The sequence below is a fragment of the Bathycoccus prasinos genome, assembly GCF_002220235.1.
Source record: "Bathycoccus prasinos genomic : Chromosome_3".
NCBI lineage: Eukaryota > Viridiplantae > Chlorophyta > Mamiellophyceae > Mamiellales > Bathycoccaceae > Bathycoccus > Bathycoccus prasinos.
Window position 1 is genome coordinate 73,300 of NC_024006.1, and position 27,648 is coordinate 100,947.

General features: G+C 47.2%; 20 protein-coding genes across 20 annotated transcripts; 9 read left to right on the forward strand and 11 right to left on the reverse strand.

The window, feature by feature from the left end:
• Nucleotides 1-34: 34 nt before the first annotated feature.
• Nucleotides 35-2,284, reverse strand: Bathy03g00420 (predicted protein; the record flags this gene model as incomplete). The annotated part of the gene is made up of 1 exon (XM_007514312.1): nucleotides 35-2,284. The coding sequence occupies one exon, from the start codon at nucleotides 2,282-2,284 to the stop codon at nucleotides 35-37; it is 2,250 nt and encodes a 749-aa protein (XP_007514374.1).
• Nucleotides 2,285-2,591: 307 nt separating this feature from the next.
• Bathy03g00430 (unknown protein) lies at nucleotides 2,592-3,749 on the forward strand (the record flags this gene model as incomplete). Its single annotated transcript, XM_007514051.1, has 1 exon — nucleotides 2,592-3,749. The coding sequence occupies one exon, from the start codon at nucleotides 2,592-2,594 to the stop codon at nucleotides 3,747-3,749; it is 1,158 nt and encodes a 385-aa protein (XP_007514113.1).
• A 67-nt stretch (nucleotides 3,750-3,816) lies between these two features.
• Nucleotides 3,817-6,165, reverse strand: Bathy03g00440 (predicted protein; the record flags this gene model as incomplete). Its single annotated transcript, XM_007513978.1, has 1 exon — nucleotides 3,817-6,165. One exon carries the CDS (start codon nucleotides 6,163-6,165, stop codon nucleotides 3,817-3,819), a length of 2,349 nt encoding a protein of 782 aa, XP_007514040.1.
• A 135-nt stretch (nucleotides 6,166-6,300) lies between these two features.
• Nucleotides 6,301-7,182, forward strand: Bathy03g00450 (unknown protein; the record flags this gene model as incomplete). Its single annotated transcript, XM_007514344.1, has 1 exon — nucleotides 6,301-7,182. The coding sequence occupies one exon, from the start codon at nucleotides 6,301-6,303 to the stop codon at nucleotides 7,180-7,182; it is 882 nt and encodes a 293-aa protein (XP_007514406.1).
• A 53-nt stretch (nucleotides 7,183-7,235) lies between these two features.
• Nucleotides 7,236-9,266, reverse strand: Bathy03g00460 (hypothetical protein CHLNCDRAFT_134209; the record flags this gene model as incomplete). The annotated part of the gene is made up of 1 exon (XM_007513941.1): nucleotides 7,236-9,266. One exon carries the CDS (start codon nucleotides 9,264-9,266, stop codon nucleotides 7,236-7,238), a length of 2,031 nt encoding a protein of 676 aa, XP_007514003.1.
• Nucleotides 9,267-9,368: 102 nt separating this feature from the next.
• Nucleotides 9,369-10,412, reverse strand: Bathy03g00470 (predicted protein; the record flags this gene model as incomplete). Its single annotated transcript, XM_007514250.1, has 1 exon — nucleotides 9,369-10,412. The coding sequence occupies one exon, from the start codon at nucleotides 10,410-10,412 to the stop codon at nucleotides 9,369-9,371; it is 1,044 nt and encodes a 347-aa protein (XP_007514312.1).
• Nucleotides 10,413-10,877: 465 nt separating this feature from the next.
• On the forward strand, nucleotides 10,878-11,530 carry Bathy03g00480 (predicted protein; the record flags this gene model as incomplete). Its single annotated transcript, XM_007514007.1, has 2 exons — nucleotides 10,878-11,480; nucleotides 11,522-11,530. 2 exons carry the CDS (start codon nucleotides 10,878-10,880, stop codon nucleotides 11,528-11,530), a joined length of 612 nt encoding a protein of 203 aa, XP_007514069.1.
• Nucleotides 11,531-11,632: 102 nt separating this feature from the next.
• On the reverse strand, nucleotides 11,633-12,406 carry Bathy03g00490 (conserved hypothetical protein; the record flags this gene model as incomplete). The annotated part of the gene is made up of 1 exon (XM_007514019.1): nucleotides 11,633-12,406. One exon carries the CDS (start codon nucleotides 12,404-12,406, stop codon nucleotides 11,633-11,635), a length of 774 nt encoding a protein of 257 aa, XP_007514081.1.
• Nucleotides 12,407-12,497: 91 nt separating this feature from the next.
• Bathy03g00500 (unknown protein) lies at nucleotides 12,498-13,517 on the forward strand (the record flags this gene model as incomplete). Its single annotated transcript, XM_007514338.1, has 1 exon — nucleotides 12,498-13,517. The coding sequence occupies one exon, from the start codon at nucleotides 12,498-12,500 to the stop codon at nucleotides 13,515-13,517; it is 1,020 nt and encodes a 339-aa protein (XP_007514400.1).
• An 88-nt stretch (nucleotides 13,518-13,605) lies between these two features.
• On the reverse strand, nucleotides 13,606-14,442 carry Bathy03g00510 (predicted protein; the record flags this gene model as incomplete). Its single annotated transcript, XM_007514279.1, has 1 exon — nucleotides 13,606-14,442. The coding sequence occupies one exon, from the start codon at nucleotides 14,440-14,442 to the stop codon at nucleotides 13,606-13,608; it is 837 nt and encodes a 278-aa protein (XP_007514341.1).
• A 322-nt stretch (nucleotides 14,443-14,764) lies between these two features.
• Nucleotides 14,765-15,715, forward strand: Bathy03g00520 (unknown protein; the record flags this gene model as incomplete). Its single annotated transcript, XM_007514060.1, has 1 exon — nucleotides 14,765-15,715. One exon carries the CDS (start codon nucleotides 14,765-14,767, stop codon nucleotides 15,713-15,715), a length of 951 nt encoding a protein of 316 aa, XP_007514122.1.
• Nucleotides 15,716-15,847: 132 nt separating this feature from the next.
• Bathy03g00530 (predicted protein) lies at nucleotides 15,848-16,777 on the reverse strand (the record flags this gene model as incomplete). Its single annotated transcript, XM_007514291.1, has 1 exon — nucleotides 15,848-16,777. The coding sequence occupies one exon, from the start codon at nucleotides 16,775-16,777 to the stop codon at nucleotides 15,848-15,850; it is 930 nt and encodes a 309-aa protein (XP_007514353.1).
• Nucleotides 16,778-17,053: 276 nt separating this feature from the next.
• Bathy03g00540 (predicted protein) lies at nucleotides 17,054-18,136 on the reverse strand (the record flags this gene model as incomplete). Its single annotated transcript, XM_007514180.1, has 1 exon — nucleotides 17,054-18,136. One exon carries the CDS (start codon nucleotides 18,134-18,136, stop codon nucleotides 17,054-17,056), a length of 1,083 nt encoding a protein of 360 aa, XP_007514242.1.
• Nucleotides 18,137-18,326: 190 nt separating this feature from the next.
• Bathy03g00550 (WD40 repeat-containing protein SMU1) lies at nucleotides 18,327-20,243 on the forward strand (the record flags this gene model as incomplete). The annotated part of the gene is made up of 1 exon (XM_007514074.1): nucleotides 18,327-20,243. One exon carries the CDS (start codon nucleotides 18,327-18,329, stop codon nucleotides 20,241-20,243), a length of 1,917 nt encoding a protein of 638 aa, XP_007514136.1.
• A 224-nt stretch (nucleotides 20,244-20,467) lies between these two features.
• On the forward strand, nucleotides 20,468-21,310 carry Bathy03g00560 (predicted protein; the record flags this gene model as incomplete). The annotated part of the gene is made up of 1 exon (XM_007513942.1): nucleotides 20,468-21,310. One exon carries the CDS (start codon nucleotides 20,468-20,470, stop codon nucleotides 21,308-21,310), a length of 843 nt encoding a protein of 280 aa, XP_007514004.1.
• Nucleotides 21,311-21,417: 107 nt separating this feature from the next.
• On the reverse strand, nucleotides 21,418-22,959 carry Bathy03g00570 (cytidine deaminase; the record flags this gene model as incomplete). The annotated part of the gene is made up of 1 exon (XM_007513912.1): nucleotides 21,418-22,959. One exon carries the CDS (start codon nucleotides 22,957-22,959, stop codon nucleotides 21,418-21,420), a length of 1,542 nt encoding a protein of 513 aa, XP_007513974.1.
• A 192-nt stretch (nucleotides 22,960-23,151) lies between these two features.
• On the forward strand, nucleotides 23,152-24,837 carry Bathy03g00580 (predicted protein; the record flags this gene model as incomplete). The annotated part of the gene is made up of 1 exon (XM_007514252.1): nucleotides 23,152-24,837. One exon carries the CDS (start codon nucleotides 23,152-23,154, stop codon nucleotides 24,835-24,837), a length of 1,686 nt encoding a protein of 561 aa, XP_007514314.1.
• Nucleotides 24,838-24,944: 107 nt separating this feature from the next.
• Bathy03g00590 (oxidoreductase) lies at nucleotides 24,945-26,198 on the reverse strand (the record flags this gene model as incomplete). The annotated part of the gene is made up of 1 exon (XM_007514278.1): nucleotides 24,945-26,198. The coding sequence occupies one exon, from the start codon at nucleotides 26,196-26,198 to the stop codon at nucleotides 24,945-24,947; it is 1,254 nt and encodes a 417-aa protein (XP_007514340.1).
• Nucleotides 26,199-26,292: 94 nt separating this feature from the next.
• Bathy03g00600 (unknown protein) lies at nucleotides 26,293-27,012 on the reverse strand (the record flags this gene model as incomplete). The annotated part of the gene is made up of 1 exon (XM_007514119.1): nucleotides 26,293-27,012. One exon carries the CDS (start codon nucleotides 27,010-27,012, stop codon nucleotides 26,293-26,295), a length of 720 nt encoding a protein of 239 aa, XP_007514181.1.
• A 139-nt stretch (nucleotides 27,013-27,151) lies between these two features.
• On the forward strand, nucleotides 27,152-27,628 carry Bathy03g00610 (postreplication repair E3 ubiquitin-protein ligase rad18; the record flags this gene model as incomplete). Its single annotated transcript, XM_007514142.1, has 2 exons — nucleotides 27,152-27,306; nucleotides 27,379-27,628. 2 exons carry the CDS (start codon nucleotides 27,152-27,154, stop codon nucleotides 27,626-27,628), a joined length of 405 nt encoding a protein of 134 aa, XP_007514204.1.
• Between the last annotated feature and the right edge of the window lie 20 nt (nucleotides 27,629-27,648).

The following is a 27,648-nucleotide window of genomic DNA, read 5'->3' on the forward strand; positions in this document are numbered from 1 at the left end:
TACATTTTTTTTCTATTCTCACTACTATATTATATCACTTCTTCACTGCGGCGGCGTACTTTTCTTGGAGTACCTTCTCTTTCTCTCTTGCGGCTTCCGCGAGCTCCATCGCCTTCTCAACTCTTATCGGCGCCCCGAGACTTTCTTTTGCCTCGAGCAGTTCAAACGCGCGCAAGGTGTTCTTTTTACCCACTAACTCATCGTGTAAAGTCTTCAACTTTTTCGATAAAGCAACACTACGCGTGCGATAACCTTCGTGCAAAAGAGCAACTTTGCGCTCTAATTTCGCCGCCTTCTTAGATTCAGTACCCATGAGAGCATACAACGCTTGGTACTCTGCCTTTTTGGTACCGACATCTTTACCTCGCGCGGACTCGCGTATTTGTTCGCGGGTTTTGTGGAACAGTTCCGCAAAAGAATCCGGCATGTCGCCCGCTTCTGCAGCGAGCATTGCTTTCGCCTGTGCGAGTTGTTCGTTCGATAAACAATAAAAACTCGGATCGTCTTCCGGACGAATACCGTTCAGATCTCTTTTAATCAGTTCAATCATCTCGTCGTCGATTAGTTTCTGAGTCTCGTCTAAGTTTTTTCTCGTTTCCGCAACGACTGCGGAATACCCCTTTGAAACGTTCGGTTTGGGCAACTCGTTTCGACGTTGGTAAACTTGCGATCTTCGCTTCTCCATTTCATGTCTGACCATTTCTTCACGCTCAAGAAGGCGTTCTCTGCGCTCAGCTTCGTCTTCTTCGATTTCAACAGGCGCGCGACGATGACCGCTCGCGTCGAATTCCATCGCATCGTCGTCCTCTAACTCGTCTAATTCATCGATGTTTGGAATTTGAACTTTGAACTCGTTCTTCGGTTTCGGCAAGGACGCGAAGCGCGACTTGATACCACTCGTAAGCGGGCGCCTATGATCCAATTGCTGGTTCGAACCCGCAGAATCACTCGGGCGCATAAACTCCGCCACGGCGTCGGGATCGTTAATTTGTAAATCGTCGCGCAAAGGCGTTTGACCAACGACACCGGTACCTGGGCGCTGCAAAGCGGGCGTACCGTGCACGACGTTCGTGTGGCCTCGCTGGTTCGTTCGTTGACCTCCTTGCAACGACGGCGTCGCGCCAGAGAAATCTTTACCGGCACCATCTGCAAATCCGCTCGGGGTTTCGCCGCCGTATAAAGTTGACCTTGTCGCCGTCATGGCGGCTAAATACCTCGCCTCTTCTAAAACCATTTCATCTCTCGATTTGCGTTGAATCATCGGCGTTTCTTGTCCGGGCAACTGGTTTGATGTCGTTATCCCCGTCGTATCGGGCGCGAAACCCATTTTACGTAACTTTGCGATGCGCTCCAACTCGGATTCCGACACCGACGGTTTCGGCAAGTTCAACTTCCCTCGAATCCTCCCGGCGGAGAAATTATCCAACTGCTTGTTCGATTCTTTCACCGCTTTCGGCACGTTTTTCTTCTTTGCAATCTCGTCCAACTTATCCATCGTCCGCATCTCTTCCTCTCTTTCTTTAATCATCTTCCCATCCAACTCGTGAATGGTTTTCGACTTGAACTTAGCATCTTGTATCATTTTTCTCTCCAATTGTTTCTCCTCCGAGACGTCGTACGGCCCTTTGGGCGCCAACTTCTCGAACGCAATTTCCGCGTTGTAATCGATACCAACGATGCGTTTGGTGTTTCTACCCCCCATGCCAGCCGCTTTCATTTCTCTATTCTTTTGTATGCTCGCCAATCGCCTGGCTTCGTCCAATCGTTTCTCCCTCGCTTTCCTCTTTGCTTTTTTCCCTTTCGTATTCGCCAACCTCGCGCGCGCTTCCGACAACATCTCTTTTTCGTCTTCGTCCATATCAATCGCATCTGGTCTCGCCGGTTTCGCTTCTGGATTTGGATCAATCTCCCCCGGCCTTAATCGTCTCGGATCGTCCATCGGATCGTACTCCTCGTCCTTCGACACCGCCGCGTCGAGCAACCTCTCGTACCGCTCCAAACACTGACTCGGTGTCCTCCCGACGATGGGCGCAATCGTGCGCCATTGCGTCGGCATTAACTTTGCCAAGTGCAAAAGTTTCTCGTCTTCTTCTCTCGTCCATTCTGTTTTCTTAATGGATGGATCGAGCCATTCGAACCATCTCGCTTTGCACTGTTTCGCCGACTTTCGGACGAGTAAAGAGGAAATTCTTGCCCATTGATTCTTCCCGTATTTCATCACCGCCGCTTTGAGGATCTCATCCTCGGTGTTTTTCCACACCCCGCCTTTAATCATGATCCTCATTTTGGATTATTGTTGTTGTTGTTGTTGTTGTCTTCTCTTCTTCTCGTTACGTGGCAGCAGCACTATTCGTAGTAGTAGTATTAGTTTTTCAGTTTATGCTCTTCTTCTTCTTCTTCTTCTCACGCAATCAAAGATGTGTTGCTCTGTGTTGTTGTTTTTCTTTTGGCGGCTTCCTTCTTTTTCTTCTTCTTTTTCTTCTTTTTCACACACTCCAAATTTATTAACGGCAAAAACGCTCGCTTTTTTTTTCTCACCCCCCTATCATCCTCATCCTCATCCTCATCCTCATCCTCATCCTCATCATTGAATGGTCGCGAACGCTTTATTTCAACCGACGACGTTACTGAGATTGGTGCTCTTGTACTTGCAACAGCGCGACGACGACGATGATTCTGAGAATAACGACGATCAAACAGTCACGAAAGCTTTGGTTTCCGTGCTGAGCTCAAACTTTGCGTTTGTTCGATTTACGAACATATTCTGGGCGTATTTGGCAGCCACGGCGACTGTGTTTTCGAGATCGGTGGCGAAAACGAACGCGGTGGCGTCCGAGTGGAGCGTGTTAGACGGGTTGACGTTTGATATTGAGACCTTCGCGAGCAGAGGAACCGTAGCATCTGGCATCGGCGCGGGCCAAATATACGGTATCGGGTACGAGGTGACATCCTCGGCGGCGGCGGCGATTAATCAGGTATTCGAAGAACTAAACTTCGATTTTAGAAAGAAAAGAAGGCGAAGGAAATTACTTGGCGTTAATTTGAAAGAAGGCGCGTATGCTGCGAGCGCATCGAGAACGATGAACGCGACAAAGTTTGCCTCCGTGATTGAAAGAAAAAAGAGAGAAACAAGTACGAACAGTAGAAAATTGCTCTTTGATGATGATATTGTTGCAGAAGGAGATGACGAAGATGATGCCGAACGGACAATGATGCACGCTTTAGCGCCGATGTTTCTGAGCAATTTACCCTTTAGCGTTCGAGACGAGTTTCTTCAGAGCTTGCAATCAGTCATAATCGATCCGTCCCTGGTTTTAAGTTTCGAGTTGAATATCGCGAGAGTCAACGTGTTGATACCTGGAAAAGGTTACTCTGCTTTAGAGAACGCACAGTTATTTCGCGCGGGTCAAAGAAATGTATGGTCTGGATATTTGCAGAGAAGACGGAGCGGCGTTGGAGCTTCGTTTTCTTCTGCAGTTGGCGCCTCTTATTCTCCCGGTGATAAGCTAGCGTTTGACATTCAAGACACGACAGAGAAACTGAAAGCGGCGACAAGTATAATCGATCAACTCAATGCCGACAGAGTCGCTAAAGCGCATTTTAGTAACACGTCAAAAGTAGATGTAGATCCTTTCAATTTACCAGACGGAACTGTATTGCCAGATTCGGAGCCAATCGGCGTGGCTAGCCTGACTTACGCGATAGCGATTTCAATCAATTTCGGTCAACGAGTCGGTGTTCTAGCGTAAAAAAACGTGAGTTCTGTTTCAAACTTCTACTTTATTACAAATTGCATGCGTTCTATTTACTAATCTGCTAGTCGCTATCGAAAATTTCAAAAGCTTCTTCTTCTTCTGCAACCACAGGTGGCTCTTCTTCTTCTTCTTCTTCTTTTTTCTCCTCTTCCTCTTCTTCCTTCTCCTCCTCTTTCTCTTCTTCCTCCTCTTCTTCTTCTTCCTTCACTTCCTCTTCCTCTTTATCCTCCGTTGTCTTTGTCGGCGCTTCCCGCATTTTTCGTTCCAAGATGGCATTCAGAGCAGCAAAACCGTCCTCACCGGGTGAAAGAGCCATAACGTTCGAGCCGCCAGGACCTAAATATGTGGGTATGTTCGTACTTGTCACGTGTATAGGCGCCGTCGAGTTTCTTATCGTCAATTCCACTTCCGGTTTCTTTTGCTTTTTCCTGTTGCGTTGTCGCCCAGTCGCTAACGCCGCGGCGATGGCCAATGCTTCTTCCTCCGCCAACTGTTCTTTCTCTTTGAGTCTCTTTTGCTTCGCGGCGTGTATTTTCTCTTCCGCTTGTACCCACACGTTATCTTCCGCAATTGGATCTTTGCCATTCAAAACGTTCAAATAGGCAATGCCTATGCGCTCAGAAATTGTCGTCCTCGCCTGTCTGGAGAGGAAACCAAATTTTTCGGAACACCCGGAAATGATCGCCGTGCCATCGGGACCGTATTCCGTTTGACCGTGCGCGTACACACCAGTCGCGTCGACTTTCTCTTCGTCTTTGTTCTCTGCAATCATACGAAACTCTCGCTTGACGCTCGGTAAAATGACATCGTCCATGAAGAAAATCGGAAATCTGGTTTTCGGCAACGCGCGAAATTCATGGTAATCCAAATGCGTCCTCGATTGTTGAATCGATTTTTGAACCTTCGGAAATAACGTCGAGTCTTTCTTGTTGTACCACGAGTTTGGCAATTTAATCTCATACAGTTGATACCTGACGTTATTCTTTGACAATCTCGGATCAAAACCTCGTAAAATCCAGAGTTTACGAAACGGACCATTGTTGAACTTATACGCCATCTCTCGCAATTCCGCGCGAGTTTGTTTCGCGTCGACGCTTATGTGCGCCGGGACAATCGACCGAAGTTTCTCTTGTAACCCTCTCGGCGACCACACCGGTCGTTCCTTGAACAATTTGACTAAACTCTTATACCACACCGGTCGTTGTTCGTCTGCTTCGACGTTCCTTGGTAAAACTTGCGGTACCGTGGCGTCTGCGAAATCGACTAAAATTTCGTTATTTCCTTGCGGCATAAACGTCAATTCCTCTCTGTACTTTCTCGTTTCTCCATCTTCGAAGTAATCTACCGGCACGTCCTCTTTACAATATACCGGCGGTACTAGCTTAAACTCCCCAGGGACGACTAATTTTTTCACTTCATTCTCCTTCTTTCCTTCTATGCCTCTACTTTCCTTATTTCTACTCATGGCTTTGGACTTCAATCGTAACATGAACGGATCCTCCGCGTCTCCCGTCGGCGCGCGAATTTCGTCCTCGTTCACCACGAACTCCATCTTATCTTCCACTCGACTACTTTTCCTTCTATTCATACTCTCATCGCTCGCGAATATCCGCTTTCTCGTTTTCATTTTCTTTCTCAACTCCTCTTCCTCTTCTCGTTCGGTGAGCGTCGAGCAGTATTGAAAATCCGCGAGACCGCGGAACTCGATTTGTTTCGTACATCGAGCAAACGCGTCCACTTGCACGCCATTTTTACTATTCTTCCCTGAAGAAGAAGAGGAAGATTTAAACACTCTCAAAACGAGCGTTTTCGCATCCAACTTCTCCCCGTATATCGGCAGCGCCAACGCGTCCTTCTCCCGAAATTTCATCTCCAATGCCTTCGTCCCCGTCGAAACGAGTCCATCGTCTTTGTTTTCGTCCTTCCCTCCTCCTCCTCCACCATCGCTGCTTTTGCCATCCATCATCATCCTCGTAACAGTCGCGCTCGTATTCGTTACCGTCGCGCTCTCTCTCTTCCCTATCTCGCACGCCTTCATCAGCTGTCCTTTACCACCAAACTTCTCGATGATTTCTGGGATGTGGTTCATGCAATCGTACCCTGGGTAGACAATAGATACCACGCGCTTGTTCGGGACGGTGACTGTAAATCCATTGTTGGTATTATTATGTCGTTTCTGTTGTTGATGAAGATGAAGTTGTTGATGTCCTCTTTTTGAATCCAAGTCTTCTGGTTTTGTTTTGTTTTCTTCCTCGCCATTCGTCTCTTCTTCCTTCTTCACCTTCTTTCTCTTCTTCTCTTCCTTCACATCCGGAGAAGAAGAACGCCGCCGCCGGCTTCGTCGTCGTCGGTCTCCTTCTCCTCCTCCTTCTCCTTCTCCTCCTCTCGTCCGAGTTCTTCTTAAACTCATCTTTTTATCGTTTGTGTTTTGTGACACTTTTTTGGTTGGACGACTTTTTGTCTCTTCTTGATTTTCTTTTCTTTTTTTTCTTTCTCGTCATTTTTTCACTAAAATCACAGATCAATTGTCAATCACATCATCATCATGGGGGAAGGTGCTCCTACTACAACTGATGATGATGATGAGAAGAAGAAGAAGACAAAGAAGAAGACAAAAGAAGACGAAGAAGAGAGATCCGACGACGACGACTCTGATTCCGAAGAAGAAGAAGAAGAACACAGAGCACCGATTAAAATCTCCAACCTGGACGATTTAAACGCCATCAAACGCGCGTACGAGGAGATGTTTTGCGACGGTTTATTACACACGGAAAAGATTAAAGAAACGCACTCGGTTTCAAACACGAAAATCTTCATCGGGAGCGTGGCGTGTGTGTTCGCGTTTGTCGCGCAGTTATACCCGGTATATTTGAAGAGGAAAGGTGGATACGACGTGAAGTTTCACGAGGATCCTTTTTTGCAACGGTTGACGTTTCTGTGCGTGTGTGGGTACGTGATTACGAACGTGATTTTGACCGCGTTCATTCTGTTTTGCGAACGAGGGGTTTTGCTTTGGGGGGAGTTTTACGACGACGACGACGAAGAGGACGACGAAGAGGAAGAGAAACAAGAAGAGGATGAGAAGGATGGGAAGAAAAAGACTAGCATTAGCACGAACGCAGCGTTAATAGGGCACAAAGTGTGCGCGAGAATACACCACATGCGGTTCTCGCAAAACTTGACGTTAGAGCTCGTCTCGCGGGAACTGTTGTCAAACGGAGTGGCGAAGAAGATGGACAAAGAAAAGAAAGTGAAGACGAAAGACGGGGTGGTGATTTTACCAACCACGAGAGGAAGAGTGACGAAAGTAGTGAACGTCGCGGAGTACGTGTATACGGACGGGGTCTTCGCGGAGACTTCGTACTTGAACATGGTCGAGCAGTTAGTCGCCGAGTACGAGCAGTCGTTGGAGAAGAAGGATAAGTGAGAGAGAGGAGCGTTAGTTATTAATAGTTTTATTAGATCTAATACTGTCCACTACTACAAAGCACTATTGCTACTACTACCAACACCATTATCTAATAATATCGTTTTCAAACTACGTCTCGGTTTCGTTTCGTCGATAGTTTTTGGCGGCGTCATGCGCGCTAACCAAATGCCGTCGCGTCTTGGCTTTTCCACGAAATTGGTCGCGTTGTTATACGATATGGAGTACGTCACGAATAACTCTTGATCGTCGTAAAACGCCATGGTTGGATAGTGGATCATCACACCAGGAGGTGTGACACCTTCGTCGATTCGCGCGAATATGTAAAGATTTTCGCCGTCGTCGTCAGAGTGCGCGATGACCAATTCGTCGCGTTTCTTACCGCCCGCCGTTTGCTCTTTATCCTCCGAAGTGCCTTTGATGGCATCCGCACCACCCTCGCTCGCAGTCATTGCAATGGTTTCGTCGTTAAACGCGACGTAGAGCCGTTTCGTTTTCCGATTGACAATCGTGTTTAATTTAGAGTCTGGATTGACGAGCGCTGAAGGCAACGGCGCTGACCACGTGACACCCAAATCACTACTGATGGATTTAAACGCGACGCCTTCGGTCGAACGCATGAGCATAGTCAAATGATGATTTTCGCCGCTTTCAAATATAGAACCTTCAATAACCCATCGGCCTTTTGCACCAGTTTGAAACTGAATCGCACCGTTTGCTTTCCACGTTTCACCTTTATCGGTCGATCGCAAAACGCCCGCCGCGTTGCGAACACCTCTCGCCGTGGAACACGTGTGTGGACTTCTCTGTCGCCAGAACGGTAAGAGCCAAACTTCTTCGGCGTTATCTAATGTAACAACCGTCAATTTATTCGCGATTACTTTCGGAATGGCGACGTTATCCGTGGTCATGCGATATACCGTTTTCGCTTTGCTCCATTCTTTCAAATCCCCCACTCCATCATCGTTTCCGTTTTCATCCTCTGTCCCGGAGCCGTCGGCGAAACTTCTCGTTCGCACTTTGATATCACCACCAATAATCCATCTCTTCGGTATCGCCTTTCGCACGATTGGAAACTCTTGCGCTAAGATTCTCGGTCGCAAACATCTCGGCGGCGTCTCCGCGTAAAAGAGATACTCCGTTTTTGTTTTCTCGTCTCGATGTAACACCGGCGCCCATAATCCGTTCGAATACGTCCTCGGTTGTAAAGTTTCTCCTCCAATTTTCGTCGCCGCGCTTTTCTCACCAACCGCCGGTGCCGGTAAAGGCTTCTCTAAAACCCACGCAGTATCCGCTAATTTTCTTCTATTACTACTACTATTACTACCACTGCTACTACCAAGACCACCGTCCTCCGTCTCGTTATACACGACAAACGTACTCTTCGTCGTCTTCCCGTTCTTTTTCGTCATCACTCGCACGGTTTGGTCGAACCCGCCCTCGATATCCGGCGCGGTTTGAAACGCGACTGAAATTCCTTTTCCGTTTTCACCCGAGTTTGCGATTATGGTGCCCATGTGCGCGTATTCTAATCCATGCAGAAGAGGATCGAAAATCCGTTCTCGGAAAACTTTAATCCCTTCGCCCGGGAACAGTCGCTTTTGTTGCATCTGATATTGTCCAAAAGCCAACTTGCTCAGACTTTTTCGTTGTTGTTGTTCAAAACCACCACCACGAAAGTCGGCTTTTAACGACGACGACGACGAGGAGTCTTTGTTATTCTCGAGGTCGTCCTCTTCGATGATTAACCCGAAAATCTTGCTCAAATGATCCTCTCTTTGCATTTGTTTCCTCTCTCGGCGAGAGTGTCGATCGACTTTCGCGTAGTGCGAGTTTACTTTTCTCATCGATTTCTCGTTCTCGTCGTTTTGTCGATTTAAGATTCCATGGAACGCGTTGTTCAAGAAGAACGAACACGCGCTGAGAAGGACCACGAGAAGGAGTATAACACGAACGCGTCGTTTTTTGATCCATTTTTTGTATCTTTGTTGTTGTTTGATTCTGATTGATTTACCACCACCACCACCAGTCGCTCCGACGCCGGGGAACAACGTTCCACGACTGTGGGTGTTGCCCCGCAACATGATGGATGGTTTTTGAAGAATTCATTCATCATTTTTATGCATGAAAAAATAGAAAGAAACGAATGATGATTGACTTTATAACTGTGCGCATACGTATGTATTTTAATCTACATCTCTAGGTGACGATCGAAAACCACCTCTGCCTTTTTGGGGAGGAGGAGACGGCGAACGAGATCGAGAATACGAGCGACCTCGGCTACTCTTTTTTTTATAGTCGTCGTCTCTCTCTCTCCCGCCGCCGCCGCGAGGAGGAGGAAGGGGAGGCTGAGGACTGCGGCTGCGACTCCTACCGCGACGATGAGTATCGCTTCTGCGCCTTTTTTCTTCAGGTGAGAGAGACCGAGAGCGGGATAAACTTCTCGATCGCGAGCGACCTCGTTTCTTACCGCTACTCTCCTTTTTGCTGTTAATGTTGTTGTTGTTTCTATAATCGTCTTCGTCGTTCGAATACCTTCTTTTCCCACCTCCTCCTTCTTTCTTAAAACTCTTCAAATCGCACTGGATCTTCGAAACGCCAAATCTATTTTCAAATTCAATCCCGTCGCAATCGTCGCACGCGTTCTCGGCATCGGTTAAATATTCGAAATCTACCTCGCCGATTTGCTCTCCCGTGTTTGAATCGATGAACGCATTCGCGTACGTCACTTTCCCGCTTCTTCTAAAGAAGTCTTTCAAGTCTTGCCAGCTCGCGCGAGGTGGTAAATTTCTCACCACGACGCAAAACTCCGTCCGTCTCGGGCGTTCGAACGACCCTCTTCCTCCTCTTCCTCCTCCTCTCTCGTCTGCGCTGCCGCCGAACCGGCCTCCTCCTCTTCCTCCTCTTTCTCCTCCTCCCCGGTCATCTCTCGTGCCACCAAAGCCACCACCACCAGACGACCCTTTACTAATCTCCACTCTCAATCGATTCCCATCGAATTCGTACCCGTCTCGATAATACTGCGCGTCCTCCGCGTCTCGTTTATCTTCAAACTCGATAAACGCAAACGCCGGCGGGTGGTTACATCTCGGCATTTTAATGTGCACTATGCGTCCGTATTTATAAAACAAATCGTCCAACTCTCGTTCGCGAATGTCGAGTGGGAGGTTCCCGACGAAGATTGTGTTGTTGTTGTTGTTGTTGTTGCCTCCTCCTCCTCCTCTCGACATGAGATGATATTGCTGCTTTTCTGATGCTGATGAAATTGTGATGATACTGTGATTCTCTTTAGCTCGCTTTAAAACGCGACGACGAGTACAAGAAAAAGGAACAGACTTTCAAACGCGAAAGCGCAGATTTATTTGATCGTGTGTGTGTACGACGACTCTTTGTATATAAAGTGTTGTGTGAAATAAATTGAGAAAGCTGACTGAAAATTCCTTCCTCTAAAAAAAACCAACTTTTCCTCCATCCTCCTCAAAAGAAGAAGAAAAAGAACAAAAAGAGAGATGAGAGCGAGTGCGAGTTTTCTTGTGTCCTCGTCGTCGTCGTCGATGATGATGAGAAGAGCGACGAGCAAAACGACGACGACGCCGACGACCGTTTGTAGTTTTGATGGAAGAAGAAGACCCGGGAGAATACGTAGCAATGCTGTGAGGATTAGTAGTAGGAGTAGGAGTAGTAGAAGAATAGAAATGAAGAGCAGCAAAACAGAATTATTGGATGATGCTAAAGAAGAAGATTTCGCCGCTTTCGACGACGACGATTCAGACGATGATGAGAATAGTAATACTCTTCTTCTCTCAAAACTGAGCGTCGTTTCATTGAGCTCGTTTTCGTATTTTCAATCCGCGTGTAACGAAGCGTACGCGGACGTGTACGCGAACCCAGACTGGCAAATGGGCGTCCCAACAGAAGAGGCGACGCCGTTGCAAAATCTGTTCGGGTTTCTCTTCACCGCGTTTTGTGGATGGTATTTTTGGAGAGTGGTTAAAAAGAGAGGGAAACGCGCTCAAACGTTTCGAGTGGCGAATCAGTTGAGTCCGGAGGAGTTAAAGGAACGAGAAGAGGAGAGGAAATTGAAGGATAAAAAATTAAACGCGAGTCAAGCGTTTACGGGCGGTATCACCGGGATCGCGATATCTGCGGGTTTGTACATCTTCGCGAGTAAAATATCCACCGGGTTCGATAACTCGAGTTTGCCGGAATCGTATACCGCGAGACAGATTTCTATAACAGTTCGAACGATCGTGGAAGGTTTGGTGTATTTGGCGACGTTCGTGTACGCTGCCAACGGGGTTGGATTGACCTTGCTCGGGTTTAAAAAGTTGAAGAATAGGTATTTTGACATTTCGTTGGAAGACGCTTTGGAGGAATCGAGAAAGGAGGAAAGCGAGGACTCGGAACAGTGAATGATAATGCTGGTGCTTACCTAGGTATTGTATTATTGCTATGGGGTATTCCTCACGTACGGATCCAAAAATGCTTTCCATTCTTTTAAAGTCCACGACGAACTCGTATCGCAGACTAAGCCGTTCAAACAACACGTCGGCGACACGTGAATGCCCAACTGTCTTCCCAACTTGATGTGGAATTTCATTTGTTGCGTGACTAAAGTTCCACCGTTTTTATCTTCCGTCTCTTTATTCAGTCTGGCGTACTTTCTGACCTTCTCGAAATCCTCTTCGCTTTGACCGAGTAAGCACTGGTTCAAGATATCTTCCGTCAATTCGTGCCTCGTCGCGTCGAACGTGTAAATATCCGTAAAACTCTCTCGCTTCTCGAACAACTCCTTCGAAAATTGCCAAAACGCCTCTTCGCCGCACACTTCCGCCACAGCTAACGACGTCTCGTGCATGATGCCAGACGCGACATGCCAAGGCTGCACTTGATGATAGAACTCAAAGCGGATGTTCAAGCCGGCGTAATGAGGCATGACGTCCTCGTACATGCGTTTGAACAATCTCGCGCTGAATGGGCACGCGTAATCGATCCAAAACGATAAAGTCGTCGGTTCCCCAGAGCATGGAACGCCTTTGTAAATGTGCGCGATGGATTTGGACGGTAACGGAGGACCTGCCATGATGACGTTTTTCTTCTTTGTCTTCGTTGCTCTCTGTGCGGTTGATGCTCTTTTTAGTTGGTGTATCGTGTTGATGGTGTTGTTGCTGTTGCTTCTCGAGAGTACTAACGACGACGACGACGATACAAGGCCGCCGCGCATGTGTGTGATCGTATCTCGTGCTTAGATATCTTCGCGTCAATTTATGAAGTTGCAACTGTTTCAACAAACTTTCTTCATAATAATAACACACATGGAGAACAGGAACAACGGCGTCGGCGGCGGCACGGTGGGGAAGAGAGTGGTACAAAGAGTACCACCACCACCATCACTTTCTCCTCCTCCTCCTCCTCCTCCTCCTCCTCTTCTTTTAGCATCATCTGCTTCGGCATCTTATTATTATCAACAACAACAACACCAACAACAATTTCATCAACAACAACAAAATTTCACATCGATTAAAATTCCGTTGGAAACGCAACACCATATCGAAAAGTTGAGCGAATACGTCGCGAAGAACGGCGCAGAGTTTGAACAGCTGACGAGACAGAAGTCATTGGATATGTTTTGGTGGCTCGACGATCTCAATTCTAACGAATATAGGATGTACAAGCTATTGTTAGAGAGTAAAATGGGAAGACCTAGTAAAAGTGTAAAAGTCGTGCAACCACGGGTAACAACCACTACGACAGATAAAATCCAAGAGCAGATTGAAGAGGCAAAGCTGAGAGCGCAGAAACTTATGATGGCAGAAAAAGAAACAAAATTAGAATACGTTGAAGACACTACTTTGTTCGATAATATCGTCGGAAACATCCCGCAAAATACTCGCATAGCCAACGCTGGATTTCAAAACGGTACGTACAACGCCATCGACCTGTTAACCGCGCCGAAGAACGTGAACGAAGAGATGATGCAAAAGAAATCAAAAATAGTGGAAAAGTATTTCGAAAAACGAATGGAATTGTTTGAATACGAGTTGGATCGCGCAACGACGAATAAATATGGTGATAGCGACAACAGCAACAACAAGTTTTTGTATCGAAACGCCAACGAAAACGAGGAAGACATCGAAGAGTTGCGGGAAATCCGAAGGCACCGCGTAAGAAGAGGTGGAACGAATGAAAGCGCGGAGGAAATGGAGGAAAAGTTCAACGCCAGTCGAGGTTCGAAACGTGGTTTAGGTATGGCTGAACAAGAAGAACGAAACGGCGATGTTGAGTTTTTGAAATACAGAAACCAACTCTCGCGGCGATACCACGGCGGTAATTGAAGTAGTTTTGTATTGTACTTTAGGTAGAGTTTTGCTTGTAAAAAATATTAGTTATTACGCGCACTCGCAGCTGTCTAAACACATTCATCTAATCGTAGTACCCTTCCGGTAACTGCCCACTTTGCTCGTCCCCCAATTCTAAATCTCTGCTCGTTTTCACGTCCGCGTCTTCCCCGAACTGAATCGCGTTATCTACGCGATACAACACGTCCGCCACGCACTCCTCGTCGCTGATGTCCAATTTTGCAAACGCAATCAACGAATAATCATCCATCAATTGCGCTAACATAGTGTTCAGCTTTCTATACTCGCTCGGCATGCTCTCGTTTAACTCCTCCGCTAATCGACTGTGATCTGGCCACAGATACGGCTCTAAAACGCTTTGATCCTCCAACAAATCCGCTTTCGACAAAACGTTGACGTGCGGCAACTCTAACAGCATCATCGCCGACTGCGCTTGCAAACACCCAGCGATAAACTTCGCCCCGTCCGTGATAAATGTCGAATCTAATATATACACCGCGACGGTTTGCCACCCCCAATCTCTCAACTTATCCACGAACGTCCTAAAACACGTGTGGTGCGAATACAACTCAATCTGTCCTGGACAGTCGAAAATCACGCAGTCGTCTTCCCCGAACCCTTCTAACGCCTCGGATAACCAATCGTCCAAATTATCCTCTAAATACTCCATGCAATACATTAAACCACCGTTTGGTCCTAAATCCAACTCATCCATCACGTCATCGACGGTGATTAAATCTTTCACATCCGCCGTCACCGGGTAGTTAAATTGGTCCGCAGCCGGGTCCAAATTGATGCAATGTCTGCGTTGGCCTAACGCCGAACAGTGTTGGAAAATCGTTTCCACGTACGTGGACTTCCCCGAGCCGGCTGGGCCAATCACCAGTTGCGCGTACGGCATTTTAGTTTTATTATTATTATTCCTTCTTCTTCTTCTTAACGAGGATACTACTTATACTCCCGTGTTAAACACTTATTCCTCTCTCGTCGTCGCTGTTTTCTTCTCTTCTACACAATGGTAGAAGAAAAATAATAAAGTGAAGACGTCACAACTCACATTATTTATTATTCAGATAATCTTAAGATAACACACACACACACACACACACACACACGTGATAATAATAATAATAATACTGATGATGACGAGAGTACTAATGACGCCGACAACAAGGACGAGGACGAGGTTTTTGGCGCTTAAAACACATCATCATCCTTGGATAATGTTGTTCTCATTGTTGGTGTTCCAAAATTGTTCTCTTTTTTCTTTTCCAATAACATCAGTCAATGCGTTGGGTTGCGAGTGCACGGGAGACGAGTTTCTCGTCTCGGGCGTTTCCTTGGGCAGCCGATGCGCCGAGTGGGGGGATAAAAACGCAATCTGCGCGGATCAAACGACGGTCACGGACGAGTGCTGCAAACCGTGGTGTTGGGTGTCACAAACAGATTGTCCTTCTGCGAGGTATAACAAACAGGCGGATAAATATTTTTCGTACGACGCGTGCGGGGCGACGTGCGCGAACGACCATTGCGGAGAGGAGAAGACGTATGTAGATACCAGAGGAGCAATCGTGTGCGAATCGGAATATCAAAACACGTGGGTTCGATATCGAATGTCGTCGTGGATATTCATTATTCCCTTGTTTTGTTTGTTTTCTTCGTTACGGTACCAGCAATCACGGAGGCGGATGTTGCTTTGTCAAAACCAGTTACAAGGCGGCGGTTCGCCATATGGTCAAGCGTCAGCGGGAGTGTGGAGAGGACAGAATTTTGGTCTGCAGAATAACTTTACGACGCCGCAAGGGCAGGCGGTATACATCGTCGGCGCGAACGGGCGATTAACGCCGCTACAGAATTCGAACGCGGCTAATCAACCGCAATTTTATCAAGGGGGAAACCCAGCGCAAGAGGTGAGGAGACAACAGAATCAGCCGAGAAGCGGCGGCATGTTAGACGCGTTGTTTGGTAGAGCCAACAGAGGTGGTGGTGGTGGTGGCGTGCAATCGCAACAACCACGCGCGGCGGCGGCAACATCTGTTGTTCCGGAAATGTCGCCCGTGAGTAGAGAACCGGCGTACGCACCTCCGTCGAATTATTACGGCAACGAAAACCAAGCGAGACGAAATCAAGCGGTGACCGATAATTCTCCGCAACAAGCGTATCCGACTGTTTAAAAGTAAATATCAATGACCATGATGCTTTAAGTAGGAAGAAACTTGATTAACGATGATGTTTTTATATGTAATAAGATTTGTATATGAGATATTTAAAGTACGCGTACAACGGCAGCAGTATCTAGATGAAATTTAGAATCGCTCTTTTCTTTTCCTTCCGGTATATTTAGAATCGTTTGCCACCTGGACGCCTCGATTCCTCATCTGTTTTTTCTTCTTCATCACCCACGCTTTCCCTTTCCCTTCCGGGTGTGATTTTGAGCCCACATATATCGTTCTCGCGTGCTTATCTCCTTTCCTCTTCTTCTTCACACCTAATCCGAATTCGCTATTATTGTTATTGTTATGTTTGAACTTGTTCTTCCCGCCTCCTCTCCCGACGACGTCTTGTTTCGCGTTGGCGTAGTCATTCGCCTCGTCCGTCTTTGCCGTCGGCATCGAGTCCGGCGGTCCAGCCGCCAAGACCAAAAAATATTTCTTCGCTCTCGTCGAGTTTGGATAATCTACGACTAAACCACCGCTAAAACCAACTCTCAACGCACTACTCGCAATCATCTCCGCCTGCCTCGCGTTCTCCGGATAAAACTGAAACGCGCACTTCGCGCCTCGTTTCAAGCACCTATACGTTTGCGAAAAGAACGCTTTCAATCGTTTCCTCGGGTCGTGTTCGCTCTTATCCGCGTTGCACAACCACTGAATCGCGGATATAGAGACGCACCCGTCGAACACTCCCGGACGAAACGGTACCCCGTGGCCGATATCTGACTCGAAAACGTCTCCTTCCACTTCTCGCTCCACCGCGTGATTCAACATCCCTCTGGAGATGTCTACCCCGACCCAATGATGCCCGAGCTCGGTTAACCGATCCCCGGATAAGCCGGACCCGCACCCGACGTCTAACAAAAATCTCGGCACATCGTCCCTCGGGAAGTTTAATAACTCCAACGCTCTCTCCGTCAATCTTTCTTGGATTTCAATCACCCTCGACGAGGCGGTGTACTTCTTTGCCTCGGCGGCGTCGTAGAAATACTCCGCCGGGGCGGTCAGTTCTGGTCGAGACATTACTAATTTGCGTTTGTTGAACAAACAGTGAACAAAGACAAATGATGATGATGATGCGGGTACAAATAGTACAGAAGTATATATATACGCGAAAAGCTGTTGCCTGTAAGACCGTTCGTTTTCTTTTGCATATAAAAAGCGTGTCAGTCAGTGTGTGTATTGATGGCGGCCGAAATTGAAATTACTTTTCTTTTTGGCAAAAGCAGCGAAGAAATTTACACATCTACCCACAGTACGAGTAGGATTTTACATCTAGTAGTATTACATATACATCTATTATTGTTTCACCGCCATTTCGTTTATTTTCATCTTCAAAAACTCAGCGCACGACAGCGGAGGGTATTTATCGACGTCTACGCCTCGTTCGATGAGCTTATCTCGAATCTCTTCGGGCGTTTTAATCACCGTCTCACCGTCTGGATCCATGAAGAACGCGCACGAATACCTGTGTTGCATTGCGGCAATCTCGTCCGGAACGATGACTCTGTGCGCCGTGGCGTTGTAGAAATCTCCCGTCCATCGTTGGAGTAAAGCTCCGGTGTTTAAAATACAACAGTTCCCCCGCGATCCTCTCTTTGCCGCGACATCGATCCAACCTTCCTCGAGATTGTCTCTCCCGTGATCGAACCGCGACGCTTTTTTCACCTGTAAACCTCTTCCTAAAGATTCCGAATCGTGGAACAGAAACGTCGCGAACCCAAAGTCCACGTGTTCACTCACTCTCAACGACATTTTATTCCCAACTTTCTCGCTTATCTCCGTCGTTTTCGTCGGCATCGAGTGCAAAATTTTCAAGGTGCACAAATCCATCTCGCGAAAGGTATCCGCGAAGAACCTCACGTCCTTCTCAAATCCAAGCGCGACTGCCGTCGCCAAGCACAAGCTTTCGCACGCCCTCTCGCATTTGTCGTAAAACCTCTTCGTGACTTCTTTCCACTCTTTCTTTCTTTTCACGTTTTCGAAATAGTCTCGATCTTTGTACAAAGAGTCCTTTCTCACGCTGAACGTTTCCTTCTCGTCTGGTAGTCTTAAATCGTTCAACACCTCCGCTCGGTACTTCGCGTACCCCGTGTTCGTCTTCGGTTCCCACTGCACGAGCTCTCCCTCTTTGTGTTCCGTCGACTGACCTTCGAAGAACAGCTTCGCCTCTCGAAAGACGGACTCGATGTCCTCTTTCTCCAATCCCACGTTTTCCAAGTAGCAAAATCCGTGCCTTTTGAAGCATTTCCCGAGCGCGTCAGCGCATTTCCGCTTCGCTTCATCGAGAACAACAATCGTTTCACCTTTATAATCATCATCTCCTCTTCCTCCTCCTTGGAACACGAACGGGGACAGATCGATGGTCGGTATCTCGTCCATCATCCGAAGAACGACACCCCGCGCACTTTTTTTTTACTCTCTCGTAAGTTTTAACGAACTTTTTTTGCATTCTCATCAAGCTGTCAAGAGCTCATATGGAATTGTGCCCTGCAGGAAAAAGCGCTGAATGCTCTTTTCGAAAGAAATTTTCATCACAAAAAAGAAAACACAAGAAAGACTTCTTGGAAAGATGGAATCATCGGAACAAGAAGAAGAAGAACAAAAAGAACTGGTCCGAGTGGACTCTGAAGACGTGCTGAAACTGGTCTTCCAATTTCTCTCGGAGCAAAACTTATATAAAACGGCGAAAACTTTATTGCAGGAAACCGATATGGACGTGGACTTTGTGACCGAGAAATCGGTGTCGAAATTGACGACATCGATTCTCGCCGGCGAGTGGGAATTCGTTTTGGACCATTTTTATAACAAAAACATAATATCGGTTTCTGAGAACGTTTTGGAGAAGATATTGACGCAAATCGCGTTGGAAATGATCGAAATAAGGGACGTGGAAGTCGCGAAAGCGATATTACGGGAAACAGAAACCATGAAACGATGTAAAGATAAGAGTAAAATGAGACGGTTGGAAGCGTTGGCTGGGATGCCAAAGTTACCAGGGGAGATTTTGATGTCGTTATACGTGGACGAGAAAGACGCTGGGAAGTTGGAGAAAGACGATAACGCCATGAAAGGTGCTTCCATGGAGGAGATTAAAGAAAAAGTGACGAAAATGAAACTCAAACGTAGAAAAGCTATAGCGGAAGACGTGCAAAGCGCTTTGCGGTCGGTGAAACCAAACGTGTTGATGAATTTATTAGGGGATGCGTTTAAATGGCGAAGACACTGCGGGTTTGTCTCGGAGAGCATGTTAAGTAGCAACGACAACTCTAGTTTTGATGTGTTTTTAGACCGATCGAACTTGAAGGATATCTTTAGCCATTCATCCGCGGGAGGCAAGAAGCGTAAAAATAGAGACGCCGAAGGAGGCGAGAATAATAACAACAAATACGATTATAAAAACGTCAACGACGATTACGTTCGAGCCGAGAAACGTTCGATTGGTAAATTTGGTAAGAAGTCAGTAGTCAATTGCCTTGCGATATCTCCCGATGGGTTATCTGTGGCCACGGGTACCGCGGACGGGTTCGTCGAGCTGTGGAAATTTTCCAACGGAAAATTACGAACCGATTTGAAGTACCAAAACGACGATGAACTTTTATTACACGAAAACGGAAAGGTTACCGCGTTAGCGTTCTCGCCCGATTTTGAGACCTTGGCGTCGGCGGATTCAACCGGGGTGATTAAGGTATGGAGAATACAAACGGGGAGGTGCGTGCGTACTTACCCATCCGCTCACCACGGCGCAATCACAAAGATGGAATTCTCCGCCGACGGCAACGGATTACTCACCTCTGGGTTCGACGGTATGGCTCGATTGCACGGTTTGAAATCTGGCAAGACGTTGAAAGAATACGTAAACCCGACGGTTTCATCTGGTGGTATCACGGAACAGTGCGAGTGCGCTATATTTTGTGGCACGGACAAAGAGTTCATCTTGGCAGCGTATTCGAACGGCTTGGTCTTGTTGTTTGACGCGAAAACCGCAGAGATTCTCAAAGAGCACAAACATCCGCTCCTGACAAAAAAGAGCGGCGACGATAAAAGCAGTGACGATGCATCAAAAGAAGCGCACGTCTCTGAGTTCGTCGTCAAAGACATGTGCCGAGACCCTTTATCGTTTGACAAGGTATTTCTTTGCGGAGGCGCCATGAAGTTGGTTTCCTTCGACGCGAAAACGGGGAAGATTGAACGCACGTTCAACGCGCCAACCACCTCTATACCGTCCGAAATCATAGCCAACACCGCGTATATCTCCGTCTCCGTCTCTCGAAAAGGTGAATACATCTACGCTGCCAACGAATGCAACGCGATAGTTCGATGCTGGAGAGTCAACGACGCCAAGTTTGTTTGCGAAACCGACGCGAGAGGCGACGTCGCGGAAGGAGACAAAGATACTTCACACTGCCTCGCCTGCGAGACGCACCCGCAAGGTAACGCCATCGTCACTCTGTCGAGTCCAAACATTTGTAAACTTTTCACCGCGTGATTTAATATTAGTATTCGTTAAAAATAAAAACAACTCTCTCTCGCTCTCTCTCTCGATCGATCGATTTTTCGATTTTTTTTTTTATTTCGAGAAAGAAAGAAAGAATTGGACGAGAATCGCGTCACTTGTTTTCACGCGCGGCGGACCAACTTTCATCAAACCCTTTGCGTTTTTCCATTAAAGAAGAAGAAGAGAAGAAGTCGTCGATAAATAATATAATAATAATGGGTTCGTACGAAGATGCCAAGCGCAAAGCGCACGTCATGAAGTTCAAGAAGTATATCAAATCTCTTTCCAAACCGCAAAAGGTTGGATTGATTTTAACTTTGTGTTCGTTCGTTTTACTCTTGCTCTATTTAGTCATCGACAATCACGACACCTTGTTCATCATGGCTGAGTTCGTGCACTTCATCGGCATCGCGATTCTGGCGTATAAATTGTTGAGGGAAAAATCCTGTCTCGGCCTTTCCATGCAAACGCAAGAGTTGACGGCGATATTTTTAGGGATCCGCTTGTACTGTTCGTTCATGATGGAGTACGACTGGCACACGATTTTAGATTTTTTAACGCTAATGGCGACGATGTGGGTGTTGTCCACGATGAAAGGGTCGTTGAAGCATAATTACGAGACGCACAACAGACCGCTGGATACGATCATGACGTGGCAAGTGTTGGTACCGTGCGTTATAATGGCGATTATCGCGCACCCGCAAACGTCGCACGCGGTTGTGAATCGAGTGTTGTGGGCCACGTGCGTGTATTTGGAAGCGGTGAGCGTTTTGCCGCAGTTGCGCGTGATGCAATCGGCGAAAGTTGTGGAGAGATGGACGGCGAATTACGTGTTTTCGTTAGGTGTGGCGAGGTTTTTGAGCTGCGCGCACTGGATTTTACAGATTTTCGACGGACAGAGTTACTTGAAAACCGCGTTGACGACCGGATTGTGGCCAGTCATGGTTTTGGTCTCAGAGATTGTGCAGACGTTCATTTTGGCAGATTTTTGCTATTTCTACGTCTTGTCTTTTGCGGATGGTGGCAAGGTTGTGCGATTACCAGCTGGATTAGTATAATATATAAGAGGAAGAAAAGAGACGAGAAGAGAAGAGAATGTGTTCCTCAAAAGCGCTCAGAAAACACAACATAAAACAAGAAGAAATCATGAAATAAAACAAATACATCATAGACTATACCAATCAAGTACTTCCACAAACATTGACCTGATTCTCTCATATTCCCTAACTATCACATCTTGGGGGTCTTCCACGCTGAACATGTGTCTGTCGAACAAAATTTCTTTCACAATAAACTGTGGCGCATAATCTGTATCGTTTCTTCTCGCGATATCCTCGAATTCCTTCTTCAAAGTTTCCGCGTACGAAATCTTTGCGTCTCGAAAACCGAACACGTATATTGATATTGGGCATCGCCTTTGACTCCAAAAGAGTGGTCTGGTTCCAATGTGCCCGTATTCAGGCGACGATTTTTTATACGAAGAAGGTCGAAATGGAGTGCAGTGAAGTGCGACTTGCATCGCGTGCATTGGCGTCATCGATGGGTTATACGCTGCACACTCCACGCTCGCACCAAAATAAAACCTCATCCCGGATCGTTTATCACCGGTCTTCCAGCGTTCTTCCAACGAGCGCTGGTATTCCAACGGTATGGCTATAGCGCATGGACTATCCGTATATGGCGCGTATGAATGCGCCATTGTATGCGCCAACTCCTCCATTGCTGCAAAAATTCTTTCTTCTTCCTCAAGATTCCCAAAACTGAATTGCCCAAAACGGATCCTTCCATCTTCCAACGCTTCTCTCAGCAATTTACAAAACTTCTCCATGGTTCCGAGTCCGTCCCGATCTCGCGGGTTCGGCGGACATCCATCCAACAACAGCGTCCTAACGTGCACTTTTTCCTCGTCCACAACTATTGCATCGCTGCCTTCACTTTTCCTCCGTTTTATCCTCTCCTCTCGATGTTCTTCGTCTCCCGGTACTTCTAAATCCAACGGTCCGAACGCTTTCGGTAACAACTCCTCCAATCTCATCGCTGCCATGCCGGGCAATAAAATCTGAATATCCTTCGCGTCTCTCAGTTCGTTCATAAACTGTCGACAATGTCCGCACGGCGCGTGTGTTATGGCAATTTTTACAATCTTCTCTTTTTCCTCCTCCTCGTTACTCTCGTTGTTGTTGTTGTTGTTGTTGTTCCTCTCGTGCTCTTTCCTCCTTTCCTTTTCTCTTTCTTCTTTCGTCTTCTTGCCTCCTTTCATCTTCTCTTTCCTCCTGTATTCTTCCAACTCCGCGTTCCTGATTCCAACCATGGCGTTCGTAATCATGCACTGCTCCGCGTGCACGGACCTATTCAAAGCGCACTTTTCCACCTCTACGTTCACGCCTAAGAAAATATTCCCGCGATTCGTCAAACACGCCGCGCCGACGTGGAAATTCGACGTCGGTGGTCGCGCGTATTCTTTCACTTCGTGCACCAACCGTCGCAAGAAGTCGTCGACGTCAAATTTAATTTCTGAGGACGACGTCGAGAGGATGAGAATCTGTTCCTCCAACGACACTCCGTACGACGAGCTTCCTTCTCCTCTTCCTCCTTTCGTCGTTTCCGTCGTCGTACATTCGTTCACCCCCAAAGAAGAATTCCGTCTTCTCAGCGCGTACCCGCCTTCTTCGCACGCGTCCCGGACGACTTCCTTGATCATCATCATTTTAGCTTCATCCTCGTCATCTTTGGTTTCGTCTTCGTCTGTTCTCTCTTTCTTTTCCTCCTCTTTCCCTCTCGCTTTCGTCGTATCTATCATATCTTCTTTTGATGATTTGAAGAGAGTTTTTCCCTAAAAAAGTGTAACGAACTCATTCATCTCGTCTTTCCTCAGAAGAACAAAAAGAGTTTAATAATAATGCGTCGCAGTATTGCTTTGCGCTTTGTTCGACTCCTCTTCCTCTTGGCATTCGTAATGGTGGCGACTGCGTACGAGAAATCTCCCGTCGTTACCGAAACCATCGGAGATGATTCCAACGGAGAGGACATCCAATATCTCTACAAAGTTCCAAAACTGTCGAGTGGACCGAGAGCGTTGTTTCTTCTTTTCCACGGGTGCGCGCACGACGCGTTCGATTGGTTCGAAAAAGACGAAAATAATTGTCCAAAATGCAGAGGATTACCGATCGAAGTTTCAATCGCTCACTTCGCGTACGAACAGAACATGGCGGTGTTGGCGATATCGAGCAATAAAGGGTGTTGGCAACGGAATCCAGATGCGTCGAGGGTGTACAAAGTGTTGAAAAATTTTTCAGAAAAAGATGGCACGGATATTGGAGATTTAGCGCATAAAGAACACGTGGACGTGTACGCGTTCGGAGCCTCGAGTGGCGGGACGTTCGTGTCGCACGTGTTACCGCAAATATTCGAGGACCATTTCGGACATTTGAAGATGCGTTTGAAAGGCGCCATATCGCAAATCGCGGCGCCGCCGGAGGTTGAAAAGATTACGCTGCCGATGGTGTTTTCGCACATGCCGAAAGACGAGAGGATTGCCAGGGCGGTGAGAAATACTGTCGATCAGATGCAGAAGAGTTCAGACGTGCCGGTAAAGGAATCGGAACTGCACCCGATGAAATTGCACGAAACGTTTTTCAGAGACAACGCGCCTCCGGGGTATTACGAGACGTACGAGTCTGAGAAAATGTTCGAGGCGTTGAAAACGAACGGGTACTTGGACGACGAAGGGTATTTGAAGGAAGACCCGAGACGCTCGGATTGGAGAGATGTCGTGTGTGGTTCTTTAGAAGGCGAGAATAGATTTGCTCCAGATTCGCCGTGTGAAAATAACAAGAGTTGGACGTCGGAGTTGATGAACGTCGCTTGGGCGTCGCACGAGATGCGTTTCGATACGTTTGCGGAAGATGTGAAGTTTTTGATAGAGGCGAGTCACTTTGGCAATCGAGCGATTGAGTTTGAAGACGAGTTGGACGATTCCAACGATTTGGAATTCCACGAGAAGAGGGCGAGTCAAGAAGGCGAAGGACCGGCGCCGGCACCAAGTGCGAGAGATTTTGATTTGATGTCGCAATCTGGAGGCGAAAATGGTAGGACGCCGACGCGAACGAATCGCCCGACGAAAAGAGGCCAACCGGAGTTTCCCTCGCACTGGGGACCAGTGCCATTGCTGCAAACGCGCGATTACCGACAATACCCGCCTCCGTACGACGAGTATTTCGGTTCCGGAACAGTCGTGAAATGGATTCTAAAGCAGCAAGACATGGATAGAGAAAATCCAGAACGCGCCGCGAAAAACGACGAAGAAGAGGCGACGAAACAAAGCGGCGACGACGAAGACGACGGAGAAGCTGAGCAAAAAGAAAAAATTGAGTTCCCAAAACGATGGGGCGATCCACCAGAGATACAAACGATGGATTACGTCGAGCTTCCTCCGCCATACGGACACGGTTCTTCGACTTTGCGCAATTGGATCGAAGAAAACTTGAGAAGAGATGCCGAGTTTCGTTTACCGAAACGCCGAGAGAAACCCGAAGTCGAAGAAGAAGAGGAAGAGGAAGAGGAAGAGGGCGGGAACGAGCTGTAAAAGGAGGAAAGGAATGGCATACGAACATACAACATATACGCATAGTAGCACTTGTAAACTGTAAACTATAAAATACAACCGCAGTCTATATACTCAGCATCATCATCTCAGAAAACGTTCGGCACGGTACAATCGCTCGATAACAAGCCTCTTAATTTGGCTTCTTCCCAAATCTTTGGATCGATGTTATCGATTTCATTCAACCACTCTAAGGTCTTTTCTACTTCAAATCTAGATTTCACGCCAACTGCAAATTTCTTCACGACGTTTGGTGCAGCCGAAAACGCCATGGCGACGGCTGGTAACGATACGTTTCCAAACTCTTCGCACAACTGCTCCCACGCTTTCTTCTTCGCGATGACATTCTCATTCGCCGGTCCGTATTTATACGTAGATCCACCGACTAACAACCCACTGGCGTAAATACCAGCGTTGTGAATATACATGCCTCGTTTTTCGCACTCTTTATACAACTCGCACCCATCTTGATCGATTAAATTCCAACTCCCAGCTGCCATGACCCCGTCGAAGGTGTTCTCGGCGCTCTCGCGAATCGCTCGCAACGAATACATCGGATCGTTTCCACCTAACGACACATCCTCGACGACTTTCTCCTCGTCCCGCATTCGCTTAATCCTCACAAAAGCACCCGTATCTTTATTCGCAGCTTCTTCGAATCGCATTTCATCTTCACAATCGTGCACTCGAATGCCAAAAATGTGCTTCACGCCGATTCTTTCCAGCGAATCGGTTAAACTTTGCGCGACGCCGTCACCGGTATAATTCAGCGTCGGTCGACTCTCCGGATTGTTCTCCGGAAACACGCAATCCGGGTGCCCCAACACGTTCCCTTCTTCCACTCTGTCCGTTTTTAACACGTCGTTTTTATCTTTAATCACTCTCCCGACTTTGGTCCAAATTTTAATCTCCTCTCGTAAGTCCTCCGTCATTTTTGGATAACTCTTCAACGCTTTCCCGAATCGTTCTTCGGACAAACCTAACCCGTAATGCGGCGCGGTATCGAAATTTCGAAACCCAAGGTCCAACGCGCAATGCACGACATCGATTGCGTGTTTCTCTTCCATTTTCGCGTATAATCCAGCCAAAGAAGAGAGTCCAACGATGACTTCATTTTGCGTGACTTTACTCGTTCGCGGTTGAAGAATCTGCATTTTTATATCTCTTCTGCTCTGTTTCGTTTTCAAACGGGGGCGAGTAGTACTACTACTCTCGCGTCTCTGAAAGATGACGAAAACGACCTGTTGCGCGAATGAGGCTAAAATGATCGCAAAAAGAAAAGCGCGGAGGAAAGAGCCAGCTGATGAAGAAGTCGTCGTTTGTGTACCTTTTTCTTTAGGCATTTCCAATGAGGCAGATGAAGGAAAAATTTTCGTAATTTTTGTTGTTCAATCAATTTGTCTCTCTCTCTTCTCTCTCTCTGAAACGTGAAAACGCTCAAGCCCACTCCATGGTCGTTTGCGGCGACGACGTGGGAAGCTCTCCTCGTCTTGAACTCCTCAACGCGTGTCTCTTGAACTGCTCGCTCCTTCGCGTGGACGGGTAATTTGGACTGACAAAGTCTAACTTCGTGGCGAGTTGAACCGCGTCTATGCGTTTCAGCTCGTTTTCCACGCGGTGTTTGCTCGACGCGGGTAAGTACGAGCCGGTGCTCAGATGCGGCGTTTGTATCTTTCTCTTCTTCTTTGTCTTCTCCTCGGACTTTCTCGTGGAGAACTTTGCGACTTCAATCATTTTGGACCTTTTCACCGCCGACGCCGCCGCCTTGGGTTTCGCCGGCGTCATCTCTTCTTCTTCTTCTTCTTGCGTTGGACTTCGTCCTCGTTTCCTCGTCGGACGAGGAGGTGAAGAGACCGACGATCCTTTCCTGTCTTTCACCGTCTTCGTTTTCTTCTTCACGGACGCCGACCCGGGTTCTCTCGTTTCTCTCGCTTTTTGCGTCTCCGAGGACGTCTCTGGAATCGTCGTCATCTCTTCTTCTTCTTCTTTGTCTTCGTCTTCTTCCTCGTCGTCCTTCTCGGTGACTTTTTGTGCGCTAAAAAATACCTCTTCTTCTTCTCCGTCGTCCTCTGCTCGACTTGGAAGACGAAGGTCGCCGTCGAGTTCCGACGTGTCCACGGGAAAGCCCGGTTCCGGTTTCGACGAAGTGCCGCCCATCTCCTTTACACTTCTCCTTCTTCTTCTTCGCACGGGTGGCGTTACTTGCGTGTGTGTGTGTGTTGAGTGCTCGAGTTGTTGCGCGCGTATTTTTTTAAACAAAACACCTCCTCCAATTACACCATTATATACACGCGCGATGACGAATAATACTAATAACACTAATACCGATAAGAAGAAGACAAACCCAGAAGAAGAATTATACTACTGCGAGAAAGAGTTACGCGCGTTGGGAAAATCACTGGAATGTTGCGTGTGCATACGGTTGATGGAATCGCCTTCACGAACGAGATGGTACTATTCGTTTTGTGTTTCTTCATTTTGAAAATTTCCCCTACCAATACTAATTCATTCTTCTTCTCACAGTGCGCATTACTTTTGCAAAAAGTGCATATTAGACTGCGCGAAAGCGAACGGGAAGTGTCCTTTGTGTAAATCCGACGTGAGCAGAAGAGAAGTGAAACCAGACGCGATGATGACGGAGATGATTGAATTGTATAAAAAATTAGTCGTGAAAGTTGTTAAAGAAGAAGAAGAAGACAAAGAAGAGGAAGAAGAAAAGAAGAGGAGAAGCGTGCCGTACATGTCGCAACTGCCGATAACGCAAAACACATAAGTCTGATGATGATTGATTCT